Source organism: Ovis canadensis, chromosome 18, assembly GCF_042477335.2.
Source record: "Ovis canadensis isolate MfBH-ARS-UI-01 breed Bighorn chromosome 18, ARS-UI_OviCan_v2, whole genome shotgun sequence".
NCBI lineage: Eukaryota > Metazoa > Chordata > Mammalia > Artiodactyla > Bovidae > Ovis > Ovis canadensis.
In genome coordinates this window covers 72,905,069-72,921,842 of record NC_091262.1, presented here as the reverse complement: position 1 = coordinate 72,921,842, position 16,774 = coordinate 72,905,069, and the positions used below count along the sequence as shown (strand labels likewise).

General features: G+C 47.4%; 1 protein-coding gene across 4 annotated transcripts; it reads right to left on the bottom strand.

Moving 5' to 3' along the window:
- Nucleotides 1–5,929: 5,929 nt before the first annotated feature.
- On the bottom strand, nucleotides 5,930–16,095 carry LOC138423466 (serpin A3-5). Of its 4 annotated transcripts, none has more exons than XM_069559386.1 (6): nucleotides 15,600–16,095; nucleotides 15,074–15,159; nucleotides 13,106–13,738; nucleotides 10,998–11,268; nucleotides 9,246–9,396; nucleotides 5,930–8,203 (listed from the first exon to the last, which is right to left on the bottom strand). In XM_069559386.1, the coding sequence occupies exons 3-6, from the start codon at nucleotides 13,734–13,736 to the stop codon at nucleotides 8,009–8,011; spliced, it is 1,248 nt and encodes a 415-aa protein (XP_069415487.1). In that variant the 5' UTR covers nucleotides 13,737–13,738; nucleotides 15,074–15,159; nucleotides 15,600–16,095; the 3' UTR covers nucleotides 5,930–8,008. The 4 variants fall into 4 exon arrangements, with proteins under 4 accessions (XP_069415487.1, XP_069415488.1, XP_069415485.1 ...); XM_069559387.1 differs by having other exon boundaries at nucleotides 15,604–15,670; XM_069559384.1 differs by lacking the exon at nucleotides 15,074–15,159 and having other exon boundaries at nucleotides 15,600–16,061.
- Nucleotides 16,096–16,774: the final 679 nt, after the last annotated feature.

The window sequence follows — 16,774 nt, the reverse complement described above, 5'->3', positions numbered from 1 at the left end:
TGATAAAGGACAGAAATGGTATGGACCTAACAGAAGCAGAAGATATTAAGAAGAGGTGGCAAGAATACACAGAACTGTGCAAAAAAGATCTTCATGACCTAGATAATCACGATGGTGTGATCACTCATGTAGAGCCAGACATCTTGGAATGTGAAGTCAAGTGGGCCTTAGAAAACATCACTATGAAAAAAGCTAGTGGAGGTGATGGCATTCCAGTTGAGCTGTTTCAAATCCTGAAAGATGATGGTGTGAAAGTGCTACACTCAATATGCCAGCAAATTTGGAAAACTCAGCAGTGGCCTCAGGACTGGAAAAGGTCAGTTTTCATTCTAATCCCAAAGAAAGGCAATGCCAGAAAATGCTCAAACTACCGCACAATTGCACTCATCTCACATGCTAGTAAAGTCATGCTCAAAATTCTCCAAGCCAGGCTTCAGCAATAGGTGAACCATGAACTTCCTGATGTTCAAACTGGTTTTCGAAAAGGCAGAGGAACCAGAGATCAAATTGCCAACATCTGCTGGATCATGGAAAAAGCAAGAGAGTTCCAGAAAAACATCTGTTTCTGCTTTATTGACTATGCCAAAGCCTTTGACTGTGTAGATCACAAGAAACTGTGGAAAATTCTGAGAGAGATGGGAATACCAGGCCACCTGACCTGCCTCTTGAGAAATCTGTATGCAGGTCAGGAAGCAACAGTTAGAACTGGACATGGAACAACAGACTGGTTCCAAATAGGAAAAGGAGTACGTCAAGGCTGTATATTGTCACCCTGCTTATTTAACTTCTATGCAGAGTACATCATGAGAAACGCTGGACTGGAGGAAACACAAGCTGGAATCAAGATTGCTGGGAGGAATATCAATAACCTCAGATATGCAGATGACACCACTCTTATGGCAGAAAGTGTAGAGGAACTCAAAAGCCTCTTGATGAAAGTGAAAGAGGAGAGTGAAAAAGTTGGCTTAAGGCTCACAATTCAGAAAATGAAGATTATGGCATTTGGTCCCATCACTTCATGGGAAATAGATGGGGAAACAGTGGAAACAGTGTCAGACTTTATTTTTTTGGGCTCCAAAATCACTGCAGATGGTGACTGCAGGCATGAAATTGAAAGATGCTTACTCCTTGGAAGAAAAGTTATGACCAACCTAGATAGCATATTCAAAAGCAGAGACATTACTTTGCCGACTAAGGTCCATCTAGTCAAGGCTATGGTTTTTCCAGTAGTCATGTATGGATGTGAGAGTTGCACTGTGGAGAAGGCTGAGCGCTGAAGAATTGATGCATTTGAACCATGGTACTGGAGAAGACTCTTGCGAGTTCCTTGGACTGCAAGGAGATCCAACCAGTCCATTCTGAAGGAGATCAACCCTGGGATTTCTTTGGAAGGAATGATGCTAAAGCTGAAACTCCAGTACTTTGGCCACCTCATGCGAAGAGTTGACTCATCGAAAAAGACTTTGATGCTGGGAGGGATTGGGGGCGGGAGGAGAAGGGGACGACAGAGGATGAGATGGCTGGATGGCATCACAGACTCGATGGACTTGAATCTGAGTGAACTCTGGGAGATGGTGATGGACAGGGAGGCCTGGCGTGCTGCGATTCATGGGGTCGCAAAGAGTCGGGCACAACTGAGCGACTGAACTGAACTGAAGCTTCGATCCTGAAAATACTGCTTACCAGCTGTGTGATCCCAGGATATTTATTGAATACCATGGACTTTAATCTCTTTATCTCTAAAATGCAGATAAGAAAGTTTCCCTGACTGGAAAGAGGTGGGGGAGGTGTCTCTATGAAGAGTTAGTCAAATAATACTAGGTTTAAGCTCTCACTTCAGTTCAGTTCAGTCGCTCAGTTGTGTCTCTTTGCAGCCCCATGGACTGCAGTATGCCAGGCTTCCCTGTCCATCACCAACTCCCAGAGTTTACTCAAACCCATGTGCCTTGAGTCAGTGATGCCATCCAACTATCTCATCCTCTGTCATCCCCTTCTCCTCTCGCCTTTAATCTTTCCCAGCATCAGGGTCTTTTCAAATGAGTCAGCTCTTTACATCAGGTGGACAAAGTATTGGAGTTTCAGCTTCAACATCAGTCCTTCCCATGGACATTCAGGACTGATCTCCTTTAGGATGGACTGGTTGGATCTCCTTGCAGTCCAAGGGACTCTCAAGAGTCTTCTCCAACACCACAGTTCAAAAGCATCAATTCTTTGGCACTCAGCTTTCTTTATAGTCCAACTCTCATATCCATACATGACCACTGGAAAAACCATAGCCTTGACTAAACGGACTTTTGTTGGCAAAGTAATGTCTCTGCTTTCTAACATGCTGTCTAGATTGGTCATAACTTTTCCTTTCAGTCCTTTCAGTTCTTTTCCTTCCATGTCCTTTTAGTCTCCAGTAATTTCCAGAATTGACAGTATATTTTGAAGTTACAGAGAATCCCAAAGAAAATAGTAGCTAAAATAGGACTACAGCTTATTTCTCTCTTGTAAGTCCTGATATTCTAAGCAGTGGGTTGACATGTTGATTCCAATTTGTCAGGGACTCAGGCTGCTTGTATTCTTCATGTTTTCTGCCAGGTGCCAGAGGGCTCATTGCCACATCCGCCTTCCATTTAATGGGAGTCAAGAGGGGAAGCTGGCTTGAAACTCAACATTCAAAACACTAAGATCATAGCATCCAGTCTCATCACTTCATGGCAAATAGAAGGAGATACAGTGGAAGCAATGACAGATATTATTTTCTTGGGCTCCAAATCACTGCGGACAGTGACTGGTGGTGGTTTATTTACCAAGTTGTGTCCAACTCTTATGACCCCAATGATTGTAGCCTGCCAGGCTCTTCTGCCCATGGGGTTTTCCAGGGAAGAATACTGGAGTGGATTGCTATTTCTTTCTCCAGGGTGTCGACTAAAAAATGATGTACAACTTGAGAGTTGTGACCTAAGTTTCATTTGGGGCAAAATGAGGCCTGCAGCCCTGGAGGCAGCATCTTGGACAGCTCTGAAAAGTCAATATATAAGGTTTTGGTGAGGGGGGAGTTCAGTACCATGAAGCACTCAATTTACAAACGGTTTTTGTTAGTCATGAGGGTCTGATGTCAACTTGAAGCGAGTTAGTGCTTCTCTAGATATGAGGAGATGCAAGGATTGAGATCATAAAATCTCTTCCTAAAAACCTCCAACTATCTAAAGACCTGTCCCACCAGATTCCCTGGAGCACAGAGTGCCTCACTCCACCTTGAACTCCCTCAGGGGTTGTTGAAAGTCAACAGCTATAGGAGCATGGGGTTCAACCTCCGTAGAGGCAGATGGCAAATGTCTTTGTTGTTCAGCTGTTGGCAATGATTTTGGTAAGTGCCAATTTGTAGTTGACAAGGGGATCTTCCCAACCCAGGAATCAAACCCGGGTCTCTTGCAATACCGGCAGATTCTTTTCCAACTGAGCTATGAGTGCACCCATGAAATTAAAAGATGCTTGCTCCTTGGAAGGAAAGCTATGACAAAACTAGAAAGCATATTAAGAAGCAGAGACATCACTTTGTTCACAAAGCTCTGTATGGTCAAAGCTTGGTGTTCCCAATAGTCATGTACACATGTGAGAATTGAACCATAAAGAAGGCTGAACTGTGAAGAATTGATGCTTTTGAATTGTGGTGCTAGAGAAGACTCCTGAGAGTTCCTTGGACAGCAAGGAGATCGAAACAGTCAATGCTAAAGGAAATCAACCCTGAATGCTCATTGGAAGGACTGATGTTGAAGTTCCAAATACTTTGGCCACCTGGTGCAAAGAGCCAACTCACTGGAAAAGACCCTGATGCTGGGAAAGATTGAGGGCAGGAAGAGAAGTGAGCGGCAGAGGATGAGATAGTGGGATGGCATCACCAACTCAAGGCACATGAATTTGAGCAAATTGAAGGAAATAGTGCAGGACATAGGAGCCTGGCAAGCTGCAGCCCATGGAGTCGCAATGAGTTGGACATGACTTAAAGACTGAACAAAACAATTTTTAATGGTCTCATCTTATTAGGCTGGAAAACTAACTTTGTACCCAACACCCAATTTAGACCATAGAGAAAAGGAAAGACATACTAAACAAATAAATAGACTATATATATATATATATATATATATATATATATACACATATGTATATATACACACACACACAGTAAAAAAAGAAATTAAAAAAAGAAATTAATACAATTTTAGTCATAGTAGGAAACATAAGGAGAAGAAAAAGGAGTAAAAAGAAAGCAAAGCATCATAAATCTAAATGATAATATAGGGAATACTTGGGAGAAAATATTTTGCAAACAGAACCAAAGCAATATTTCTCACCCAAGTATGTGATCTTGGCAGCTCCTGGCTGGGCCTGTATGACTGTCAACTGTTATGGAGGAGGACAAGTGATGCCTGTGATTTCTGAGTTTAGAACAGCAGTGTGAGGAAGGCCGAGCCACATGGAAGTAACCCATGTACGTGTCCTGACCACAGTTCAGCTGACATCTTTGCTCACAGCCAGCATCAACCACCAGGCAAGTGAGTAAGGAAGCGTTCGATGGCTTCAGTCAGCCATGGTCCGCGAGTAAGCACAGGAGACACCCAGAGTGAAAACAACCTTACTGAGCCCAATCAGAATTGAATGCCAAAATTGTGAGAGACGATAACAAGAAATGATTGTTGATTTATAAGATCACATTTGTATAACCAGCAAAAACATTTTTTAATTGAAGGCAAAATATTGATTTTTTTAACAAACAAAATCTTAGACAATTCATTACCAGTTTACCTGCATTACAAAAAGTGTTAAAGTAAGTTCTTGGGACAGAAAGTAAATAGGCAAATAAAAATTTGTACAGAGGAATAGAGTGCCAAAAATAGTAAAAAGTGTTTTTTTTTTTCTTCTCTTATTGTGAAACTCTTTGATGGGCAATTAACTCTGTGTAGCAAACAAAAGTTGCAATGTATTATGGAATTTAACACATATAAATTATAGAGAACAATTGCACATGGGACAAAAGGATGAAAAAAGCAAGAATACTGAGGTAAGGTTTTATACTTTACTTAAAGCGATATAGTGTTATCAGAAGATGCATATTGATGAGTTAAAGATTTATTGTACATTCTCAATACACTGAAAAAAATGCACAAAATAAAAAGTATCAACAGTTGAGCAAAACAAAAACATGAAAACTCCTCAAATAATCCAAAAATACAGCAAGAGAAAAAGAAAAAAACAAAATACAGATGGATCAAATATAAAACAAATAGGAAGTTAGAAGATCTATGCCAGTCATATCAATAATACCTTTCTGTGACTAAAATTATAGTGATTTACTCACTCACTCATTCACTCATTTATTTACCAAATGTTCATTGAGTCCCCACTATGTGTAATCCTTGTGGTCCTGCTGAGAATTCAATGGTGTACAAATATCAGGATACCAGCTTTTAAGAAGCTTTAAATATTGTAATGGGCACAGATACTAAAGTGTCAATTAAAATACATTGTAATATATTTCTTTAAAAATAGAGTGGGTCAGGGTGATGGTTCACACCATATATAAAACAAGTCAAAATGGATCAAAGACCTAGGTGTAAATGCTAAACAGATAACACTCTTAGAATACATCATAGAAGTAAATTCTTATGATCTTGGATTTGCAATAGATTCTTAGATCTGACACCCAAAAGCATGAGCAGTAACAACTAAAATAGGTAAATTGGACTTCATCAAGTTTAAAATATTTTGTGCATCATAAGTCAACTACCAAGAGAGTGAAAAGAAAACCTACGAAATGAGAGAAAATATTTGCAAATCATACATCTGATGAGTATGTCATCTAGACATACTCATGTAATCATACATCTAGAATATTTAAAGAATATTTACAGCTCAATAATAATAGACAAAAAATCCAATAAAAAGTGGAAAAAGGACTTTAATCGACATTTTTTCAAAAAAGATACACAAGGGACTGCTAAGCACTGAACACATGCTCACCATCCTCAGAGAAATCAAAATTGCAGTAAGACATTAACTCAAATCTAAGAAGGCTATATTAATAATAATAACAATAGAAAAATCAACAGCACATGTTTCAAGAATATGGAGAAATTGGACCCCTTGTACATCGCTGGTGAAGAAGTAAAATGGTGCAGTTGCTGTGGAAATAGATTTGGAGGTTCTTCAGAGGTAAATGTCGAATGACCTTGCATGCATGCTGATAATTTGCTTCACTGTGTCTGACTCTTTGCAACCCACCAATCTCCCTCTGTCCATGGGATTCTCCAGGCAAGAATACTGCAGTGCCCTCCTCCTCCAGGAGACCATCCCAACCCAGGGATCAAACTCAGGTCTCCCACACTGCAGGCAGGTTATTTACCATCTGAACCACCAGATGAAACAGGAATGAAATACTGAAACACAGGCATCATGCTAAGGGAAAGAAGCCAGTCACCAAAGGTCACATATTGTATCATTCCCTTTATATAAAATACTGAGATGTTAAATCCAGAGATACAAAAATTTCTATTAGTAGTTACCAGGTCCTGGGGAAAGGTTGTAATGGGCATTGAGAGCTTAATGGATATGGGGTTTCCTTTAGGGGTGATGAAAACAGTCAAAACTAAAAAGAAGTGATAGTTGTACAGCACTGTAAATGTGTTAATCACCACTGAATTTTACATGTTAAAGTGGCTAATTTTGTTATATAAATTTCACTTCACTACGGAGAGAGAGTTTTTCCAGTGGTCATGTATGGATGTGAGAGTTGGGCTGTGAAGAAGGCTGAGCACCGAAGAATTGATGCTTTTGAACTGTGGTGTTGGAGAAGACTCTTGAGAGTCCCTTGGACTGCAAGGAGATCCAACCAGTCCATTCTGAAGGAGATCAGCCCTGGGATTTCTTTGGAAGGAATGATGCTGAAGCTGAAACTCCAGTACTTTGGCCACCTCATGCGAAGAGTTGGCTCATTGAAAAAGACTTTGATGCTGGGAGGGATTGGGGGCGGGAGAAGAAGGGGACGACCGAGGATGAGATGGCTGGATGGCATCACTGACCCAATGGACATGAGTCTGAGTGAACTCTGGGAGTTGGTGATGGACAGGGAGGCCTGGCGTGCTGCGATTCATGGGGTCGCAAAGAGTTGGGCACAACTGAGCAACTGAACTGAACTGAACTGAACTGAACGGAGAGAGAGACTTAAAGTAATTAAATGCCATGCATAGACATTGCGTCTACAATGCATCCTAGTTCAGAAAAAAAAATTTAAATTTAGGCACCACATAGGGGAGTAATAACTTGATATTGAATAATATTAAAGAATTATGTTTAAGTGATATGCCATTTTAAGTATTTTTAAGAACTCTTATAGTTAAAATAACAGGATGTATAAGATTTGCTACAAAACAAACCCAAAAGAGGAAAGGGAGGGAATAATTATATTGGCCCCATGTTGATAATGACTGAAGCTGCTGATATGTACATGAGGTTATATCATCCTCTCTGTTTTTGTAATGTCTGAATTTTTCCATGAAAACAAAAAAGTCCTTGAGGGAGAGACTGTGCTTTGTTACCCAATTCGTACTGCATCCTCAGCATGAAGTGAATGCTCCATACTGAATGTTTTGCAAACATTCTATCTGCTGAGCACATATTAACTTTTCTGTTCATGCTGCATTAAAGTGGAAAGTTCTATTAATTTATATTATTAAATAGATTTATCATTTAAAATCACTCTAGCCATAATGAAGTAGCCATCATGACATTTGAAAGGTCATAAACCAAGTTCCCATGATGCGTGTAGCCTCACAGCAGGAGGTGACCCAGAGGACACAGACTCCCTGTGCACGTGGAGCCCCAGCATCGTCACTGTCACCTTCCCAGGGGTGAGCAGGTGGGGACAGGCAGGGTGGATCCTCGGTGCCCAGGGGCCAGGCTGCACCCAGGGACCTGGGCACCCTGCTCCTTAGGGAGGGCACCCACAGCTCAGAGCAGAGCTCTAGGCTTGAGTGGGGTTGGTGACTTTCCCCAAAAAGATGATGCTCTGGGTGTCTTTGAGAACTATGGCAATCAGGAAGGGCCTGTCAAAACGCACAGTGGTTCTCTGAAAGGCCAGTTTTTCTATGCTGATTCCCGTGGCAGCAGCTCCTTCCGTGCCCTCCTCATCCACATCCAGCGCAGCGCCATGGACCACCTGCGGGAACACCAGAGCAGTACCCACCGGAGATGGGGTGGGTGGACGTGAGCAGTCACCTAGCGCCTCTAAGGAGGCTGACAACCACTCCACTGCTGCTGGCCTGTCACTCTGCTGTCCTCCCAACAAACTGCCCACTGTTTGCATACTTGTGATACACAGACGTGCAAACTGAAAGCCAAGAGTGTGAGTGATGTGTCCAACACCAGAGAGGCAAAGAACAGGGACTCCCTCTCCTAACCCAGAGACTGTGCTGCCTCCGAATTTCCCCTAGTATATGGGGAGGGGCCAGGTCAAGGCATTTTTCTTGCAGGCAACTTTCCATAGTCCCTCCTCCATGTTGAAGCAACAGATGGGTGAGCACTGCTTTCTGCTCCTCTCCTGCCCCAGCTGACGTGTCCCCGAGCCCTCAGCTCCCTTGCCTAGGATTGGCTTCCCACCCCTGGACCATGGAGCCCCATAGCGCCTGTGTCTCCTCTACCAGGTCCTATGGCAGGTGGGTGCAGGGGGAGCCTGCAGGGCTGCCCAGCCAGCCCCCAGCCCACCACTCCCTCTGGCTCCCCTGCCTCTAGGATCACAGCACCAGGACACTGGGTGTTCTCGCATGCTCTCAGTGTATTTTCATCACGGTTGCTTTACAGACTTTGTTAGAATCTATAACCTCTTACCTGCTCCGCTAGGCACCAACAGGAACCAAGAACTATATGCTCCTTTTAAAGATGAAAAGTTGGGGGCTGCAGAAATGTGATCATTCCCCTCTACAGGCAGTGAAAGATGGAGCCTGATATGGGGCCCACTGCTGTTTCCACTCCGGGTCCTTCCCAGTGACAGGCTTCTGTGTCACTTTATAACTCAGGGAAGGTGGGACCTGATGTCACCGTGATTGTAACCCAGCTCTCCTGGGCTTGGGGAGTCCCAGGGAGGGAGACTGAGTTGCAGGAAAAGCAATTATTTTACAAATTCCAGGGGACCTGCCATCTGTCTGGCCTCCACGTTTAGCGCTCTGATAGGAGGATGAGCTGTCCACACTATAAAGACTCACCTGAGAGACTACCAGGTTCCTGGTCCCTGTGACTCCTGACAGGTCAGCAGCGTCAGTGAATATTTTCTTAATGCCCAGCTGGAAGAGGATGTCATTCAGTTCATAGTTGCTTTTGATGGAAAATTTTGGCAGGTAGAGTTCATGTATTCGACTAGAAAACAAGAAAAACACATTTGAACACCTGCTTGAAAAGATGTTTGCCTTTTCCCACCTCACAGCACTGTCTTCCAAGGAGTCCTCTTAACCAACCCCCTTCTCCCTGGAATAAGGACTCTTGTTCTCAGTTTCTAGACCCCTCGGGCTAAATCCCCTTATTTTGTTACTTATCCATTGCAATCTGCAGGAGTCTAGCATGCCAGGCAGGCACCAGGGCAGGGGAAGGTTAAGGACTCCGCAAGGCCCCAAGTGACCTGAGTCCACCCCCGGGGGGACCCTGGCCTCGCCCAGGTTCCCCCCTCACTCCCTCGGCTCTCCTCTGGCCTCACTAATCCTCAACCACGCCAGGCTCGCTCCTGCCTCAGAGGCTTTGCCCTGGTGATTCCCTTGCCCAGAAATGCTTTTCCCAACACATCCAGAGGGCCCAGTCTCTCACTGCAACTTCACCTAAGGGCCGCCCTGTTTCTGGTCACAAACTACCTCTGGATACGATTTTCTTCACCCTTTTACTGTGCTCTACTCTCCCCACCTCCCCATTTGTCCCCTCTCAACCTGACAAAGAATTTATATTCATTTCCAGTCGGTCTTCCACAATTAGAGAGTGCCATGAGGACAGAGAATTTAGCGTTTTATTTGCTGACCTACCACAGGGTCTAAGTTAGTCCCTGAGGCATAGTATGTTCTCAGTTAACCTATTGAACCAGTGCTGACTGGGCGAATGAATAAATGAGTGACTACAATGGAAAGACAGTGCAAATATGGTCCTCAGAACCCATCACACCTGGGCCCTCACCTGATTCTATTCAATCCTTTTGAAGAGGAAAAATTAAAATTTTACATAACCTCCTGTCCGTTCTGCATCTGTAACTCAGCTTGCTTCTTCCAAAGCCTGGATCACATAGGTCACGTAGTCTCAGAAATTGAGGACTTTGAATACTAGGAACTGGAGCTTATCTCACTCTCCCTTGTTCAGCTTTTTGCAATTGCCCAGCCCCTGCAAACCTGCTTAATCGTGCCTGTCCATGCAAAGGCCAGGCATCCTCCACCCCATCTTGACTGCTCTTCCCATGCTCATGAGATCACTTAGATTAAACCAGCATATTAGCAGCTAGTGTTGTCCACTATTGTCTGCTGCAGTCTGTCTATAAAAACTCTGTTACCCCTTTGTTCAGGGCTCAGAGCTTAGAGTGTTAACTCCTCTGGGCCGAACGGCATAATAAACCTGAATTCTCCAACTCTCTGAGAGTGGTGCTTGGTTTCTTGCATACTGGTTTCTGCAACACTTCTACCTTCAAAAGGAGGAGTCGTGGGGAGAACCTGAGTGTTGGGCATCATGTTGAGTCCTCATGACTCAGCCCTTCTTAGTGTGAGGCGTGCCTTCAGCTCCCATCCTCTCAGATGTCATCATCTTACAGAAGGATTTAAGCACTGAGCCAGGCAGGCAGCAAAGGGCAAGGTCATCGCGGGATGGGCTCTCCCACCCTGCCCCTGCCCTGCACATTCCTGAGGCCCTGTTGCTGGGGGTCAGGAGTCCAGGAAGAAGGGGAAGGGCCGAGAAGGCAGCTGAACCCACAGCTCCAGGCCCTGGGGAGTCACCTGGGATGCAGTGATTCTCGCCACCTCGTCAGCGTCTCCGGGATCAGCTTGGCTTCCAGGTCCTGCATTTTGCCCTCGTCAGGGAGGATGAAGAGGGCGCTGTCATTGCTGGTGTACATGAGCTCCACCAGCGTGCAGCCCAGCTCCTTGTCCCGGAAGTAAGGGGTTTTCAGGTCAAGAGTCATCATGGGCACCTCCACCGTCTCGTTCTTGCTCACATGGAACTCTGCCTGCTCAGTGTGTTTGGGGTCAAAGCGGGTCTTCCACTGGGCTGGAGGCGGGGGGACAGGTGAAGGGTCTGTGAGTGTAAGGGCTGTGTTCCTTCCCTCCTCAGCCCTGGTCCCTGAGCAGGGAAGACCCTCCCCATGCCAGAGGCCCCCCATATCATGTACCTCTATGATGGGCCTGCTCGGTGTGCACGTACACCTGGGCAGCTGGGTAAGCCTTTGGGGATGGGGGTGAACCCCGCAGGTCAGGATTGGGAAGCGGAATATAAAACAAAGCTGGTTAGCTGTGCTAAAGGAGAAGTCGACAGAAGTGTGGAGGGCAAGGGAGAGATGGGGATGAGGCTGGGCCTGGGGAGATACGGGACCGCCTGGTCCTTCAAGGGGACATGTTAGTGACCAGGCGTTAGTCGTTGGCTTTGTAGGGAGGACACACGTCCCCACAGCCTTGTGAGCCCGGCTGGAGCAGGAGCCACACGGGGACCCGGAGGGCAGAGGAGGGGGCTGGGGTGTCCCCCAAGGAAGATGGAGACCTTAGTGCCGGGGGTGGGCTTCTTGGGGAGATTGGAGCCCTGGGGCTTCATGGAGGATATACCCACCCTGCTTCCTGCTTTGTTTCCACCCCTGCCTGTGTCCCCACGGTTGGAGACGGGAGGAGAGGGGAAGCTGGGCTGGTGGGCACCCCTGGGGAGGAGAGAGTCCTGGGACAGGTCAGGGTGGCAGGAGATTAGAGCACAGAGAAGTCCAGGAAGAAACGTAGCAGATCCGGCCCGCATCATTACCAGGTCTCCAGGGAACTGGGAACCTGTGGCTTCATTTACAGAGGAAAACATAGATCCAGGAGGGCTACCCAGGGCTGTGCCAGGAGCTTCCAGTTCAGGGCGAACATGTCCCCCCGGCAGGTGCCCGTTAGGCACCCGACCACCCTCTTGCTCAATGATCATTCTTTGCATCTTTATTCTGTGTCCTTTTGCACTGCTGGCTCCGCGTGTGAAATCTCTCTGCCTTCACTCTGCCCCTTATGACCTTCCAGGATGAGGTTTGCAGTGTTGGGTTTCTACCGGTGGGACTGGGCCCTGGACCAGCTAGAATCTGGAACAGAGTCTGTCCCAGGCATTGTCCTTCCCTGAGGCTTCCCTCTGGGGTTGGCCTTGCCAATGCTACCCTCATAGCTATAACGGAGAACAGCTGAAGTTCCTTGAGTTGGCCAGGCTGCTCAGAGGCTGTCACAGCGTGAAGCCGGTCGCCAGCCCCACCTCCACCCGCTGAGACCAAGTCCCCTTAGAGGGAGCCCAGGTCACACACAGCCCACAGTGTGCAGAGCAGTGGCCTTCTTTGTATGTGTTAAAATAAGCTGGGGTTCCCGGCCACTCCAGAGTGACCTTAGAGGAAAGCTCCTTTCTCCAGGCAGTCAGGCAAGTTTGAGAATAAAATGGCTCCCTGTGGCTCAGATGGTAAAGAATCTGCCTGCAATGCGTGAGACCTGGGTTCGATCCGTGGGTTGGGCAGATCCCCTGGAGAAGGGAATGGTGACCCACTACAGTATTGTGACCTAGAGAATTCCATGGTCAGAGGAGCCTGATAGGCTACAGCCCACGGGGTCACAGAGTCAGACACAACTGAGTGACTTTCGCTTCACTGTGGCTCAGACAAAGGGTTAATGGCTCCCCCGCCCTTGTGTGTTGCAATGACGGCTGTGATTTAGAAAACCCCCAAATAGACAAAGACTATGACAGGGACAGGGTCTTAGTGCCCAAGCTGTCCTCACTGATGACATCTTCCTCTATAATGCCCAGCAACAGAATTGGCTGAGCTGAAATCGAAATAGCTCTGAAGACACAAAACCAGACGTGTGTTTCCTTCTGAGACAAACAGGGCACCCACCTTTAAAGTAGATGTAGTTCACCAGGACCAACACCGTTTCTGGGGAAAGGAACTTGAACAGCTCCTCAATTTTCCCCTGGGTTTTATTCTTCACATAGTCATTTATTAGACTCTTGGCAGCTTCAGGATCCCTGAAGTTGGTTGAGAAGGCCTCGGAGGAGTACAGCACATGGGCATCTTCTATGAACTTGTCCAGCAGCTTCAGCTGGTCCTGCACGAACACGGCATTGCCCACGCTCAGCTGCAGCTGGTTGTTGGGTTGATTGAGCACCTGCAGGAGGTGCTGGAAGCCCTGGTGGATCTCTGCCTCCTGGATCTCCGTGAGGTTGAACTTGAGACCTTCCAGGATCTCTGTCAGGGTGGAGCCACGGGCCCCCAGAGACAGGAAGGCCAAGGCTATGGAGACACTCAGTGGGGAGAAGATGACATTCTTATTGGGGTTCTTCAAAGCCAACTGCTTGTAGAGGCTGAAGGCGAAGTCGGTGTTGCTGGAGGCTAATGCATGGTCATCCACACGTGCCCTTCTGTCTTGGTCCTTCACCACCACATTCTGCGGGAGGCAGTGGACACTGCAGAGCCCAGCCAGCAGGAGCCCCAGAGCCAGGAGGGGGGACATTCTCTCTGCCCTCATGTCTGAAAAGCAAAGCTCCTTTCAGTCTCCACGTGTCAGATGACGTCCCAGCCCCCGCCACTGTCCCCCCTGGTCTCTGTTCTCTCAGCCCTGCTGCTCTGGGACCTCCCAGGGGTAGGCACCCTCCTGGGCTCCCAGCACACACGAGGTGGCTCTGGGCTCCCTCTCACCCTTTGATCAAGTGCTATGGTTGTTACCATTTTCCCTAGTGGAGAGACTGGGCAGAGAGGGGAAGGGGCTTTTCCAAGGTCACACAGCAAACGTAGAGGAGTGAGGGTGAGGAGCCTGGGGTGCCTGGCTCCAGGGTAGGGAAGCTGGTGATGGGGGTGAGGTACCCTCCAGTGAGAAGGCATCCCTCTCCCAGGACAGACTCCCTCAGAGGGCCCAGGAAGCAGGGCTCCTTTCCCACCGTGGCCCCTCTCTGTCCCCCCAGGAAGGAGCCCTGCACTGATCAGAGGACACAGCACCTCTCCCCACCTCTGAGGACAAGGGTGTGACCTCAGGGAGGCTCTCCTATCGAGGTGCCTGGTCACAGTGAGGGTTCAGGAGAGAGGCTGCCACAGGCAGCGGGAGCCGTGCTGGAGCCTAGCTGCCCTGAGGAGGGCTGGTGTAAAGAACAAGGAGGGCAGAGCATTCTGCTCAGCCCCTGCTATGTGGACAGGTGGAGAGTATTTCCATCAAGAACCTGGAAAGGCCTCCTGGTGGGGAGAAGCAGGTGAGCTCAGTCTCAGAGACCTGGTCGAGGATTTCATTTTGGCTTCTTGTGAGTGCTGTGTGGTGACGAGTAGTAACTGCACCTGTCTGATCCTCAGTTCCCACCTCCATCCAACATGTGGACCAGCTCAGGTGACATACCGGAAGAAGGTGCTGGGCTCCTAAGGGGACTTCCAGACATGTCACCCCCTCCACTGGCCACCCTCTCTAGGACTCTACAAGCCAGACTGTGATCCCTGGGGTCAGAGGACAGAGCTACTGCCCAGAAGCCTCAGGAGAGACGGAGGTCAAACTGGTGACCTCAGCAAAGAGGGCTATTTCCCTGCAGCCTCTGTCCCTCATCTCAGAAGAGAGAGGGCTACTGGGGTGGGAGGGGGGAAGGCGAGAGAGACAAGAGGCAGAGATGGGAGGAGACTGAGGGGAGAGGAGGAGGGCTGTAAGGCAGGAAGCTGAGCTGATTTTTGTCCAGAGACCAGAGGAAAGGCCTTCACACAAGCCTGGGGAGAGAGGCGATCGATTGCCTAAACTGTTAGTGTACTCAGGAGTGGTACAATGGTTTTTTTTCCCAAACAAGTTAACCATTTTCTTCCAAAACTTATTCTGGAGGAATAGTGCTTTTTCACCTGTCCTGGTTGGAGGGTTGCCTCTGCTTCTGAGAAGCCTGTCTTTCCAACGCCGAATAGACACACCTGGCAGCTTGGCCGGGGGCCTGGAGGGACAGTGAAGTGCAGGAATGGCCCCTGGAGACCCCTCTGCCCAGAGAGACCTGGGGCACTAATTCCGCCCCCAGGGCTCTCTGAGGGCAGCGCCCTGTGCCAGGCAAGGAGACACACCTCAGGGCCCTCGGGGGACCTCTGACCTGATGCTGGATGCACAGCTGGATGGGGCACAGCTGGCTCGAATCTCAACCCCAAAGACTCAAAGGCAGAAATGCTCCCAGAAGCCCTGGTGGCACATCCCTCCCTTTGTAGGATGAAAACAGAGACCCAGAGAGAGGACTGGTCTTCAGAGGACTCAGAACCCTCCCAGCATCAGACACATGTCCTCCCGCCTCCCTCCTGCCTCAGGTTCTACCAGCCCCTGACCGAGGCCAGAACCACTGTGGGAAAGGGGTCCCTTGGTTCCCAGTGTGGGAGCATCACGGATTACCTGCCTGGAAGAGCGGGATGTGGGAATGGATCCAAAGTCACCGTCTGCTTGGACGCAGGTATTTCATGACTGCGTTTGTCTATTTATCCTGCAAAACCTCTTCTCTGGCTTGCGAAATGTAGGAGGGAACAAGACCTCATCCTGGAAATGGGCAGATGACATTTCTGGTAACAGGATTTGTTAGGTCTATGCAAACAATCTAGTTGCCGAAATAGATGTTTTTCCCCTTAAAAAATAGCCAGTAAATAAACACACATAAAAATCTTTCTCATGTTAAAGTTCTCTTCTGTTTATGAAATACTCACTGAGGAAGATGTGACAACTCAGAAAACATCAAATGAATCATTGAAAACTACTCCAAATTATTGTTTTTTTAAAAGAGTTATTGACTCTGTTTTATAAGTGTTTTATTCCTGGTCTGATATCCTCTTTAAGGATCATGGAGAAACTCCAAAAATGTAGAGACTGGCTTGTGAAATATTTCCCAGAATGCTAGCGCCCAGGGAAATCCAAGTTAACATTGTGCTGTGTTTCTTTATTAATCACTTTTCTTTGAAGTGTGTGTGTGTGAGTGTGTAATACACTATTTGTTTACAGTTTGATTTGTAAGTTGAAGCACTCCTGCCCAACTCCCACAGAAGTGGTGTGAGCCTGAGGTCCCCAAAGGGTGTCAGGAGTACAGGTGTCTGAGGCCTCTGGTCTCCAGCACCATCTGTTTTGGGGACCTGCGTGACTTGGCATCATCCTGCTGTCCTTCACTATTGGTTCACCCTAAGAGCTGATTGTCCTCCCTTCTTGACTTTGCAGTCTCCTTAGCTGTCACAATGAGATAATTTCAGGTATTTTCTGTGCTCATGGGAAAAACCTGTCCCTTCATCCATCATAATCACATCCCTCCAGCCATGACAATCCCTGCCACACTTCTGGGGACCACTGGGCTCTATCAACCACAGTTTGCAACCAGCTGACTTAATGATGTTGGGCTTCCCCAGTGATTCAGCAGGGAAAGAATCTGCCAGTAATACAGGGCACCCAAGTTCAACTCCTGGGTCAGGAAGGATCCCTGGAGCAGGAAATGGCAACCCGCTCCAGCATTCTTGCCTGAAAAATCTCATGAACAAAGGAGCACAGCAGGCTAAGGTCCAAAGAAGTTGCAAGGAGTTGGACATGCCTGT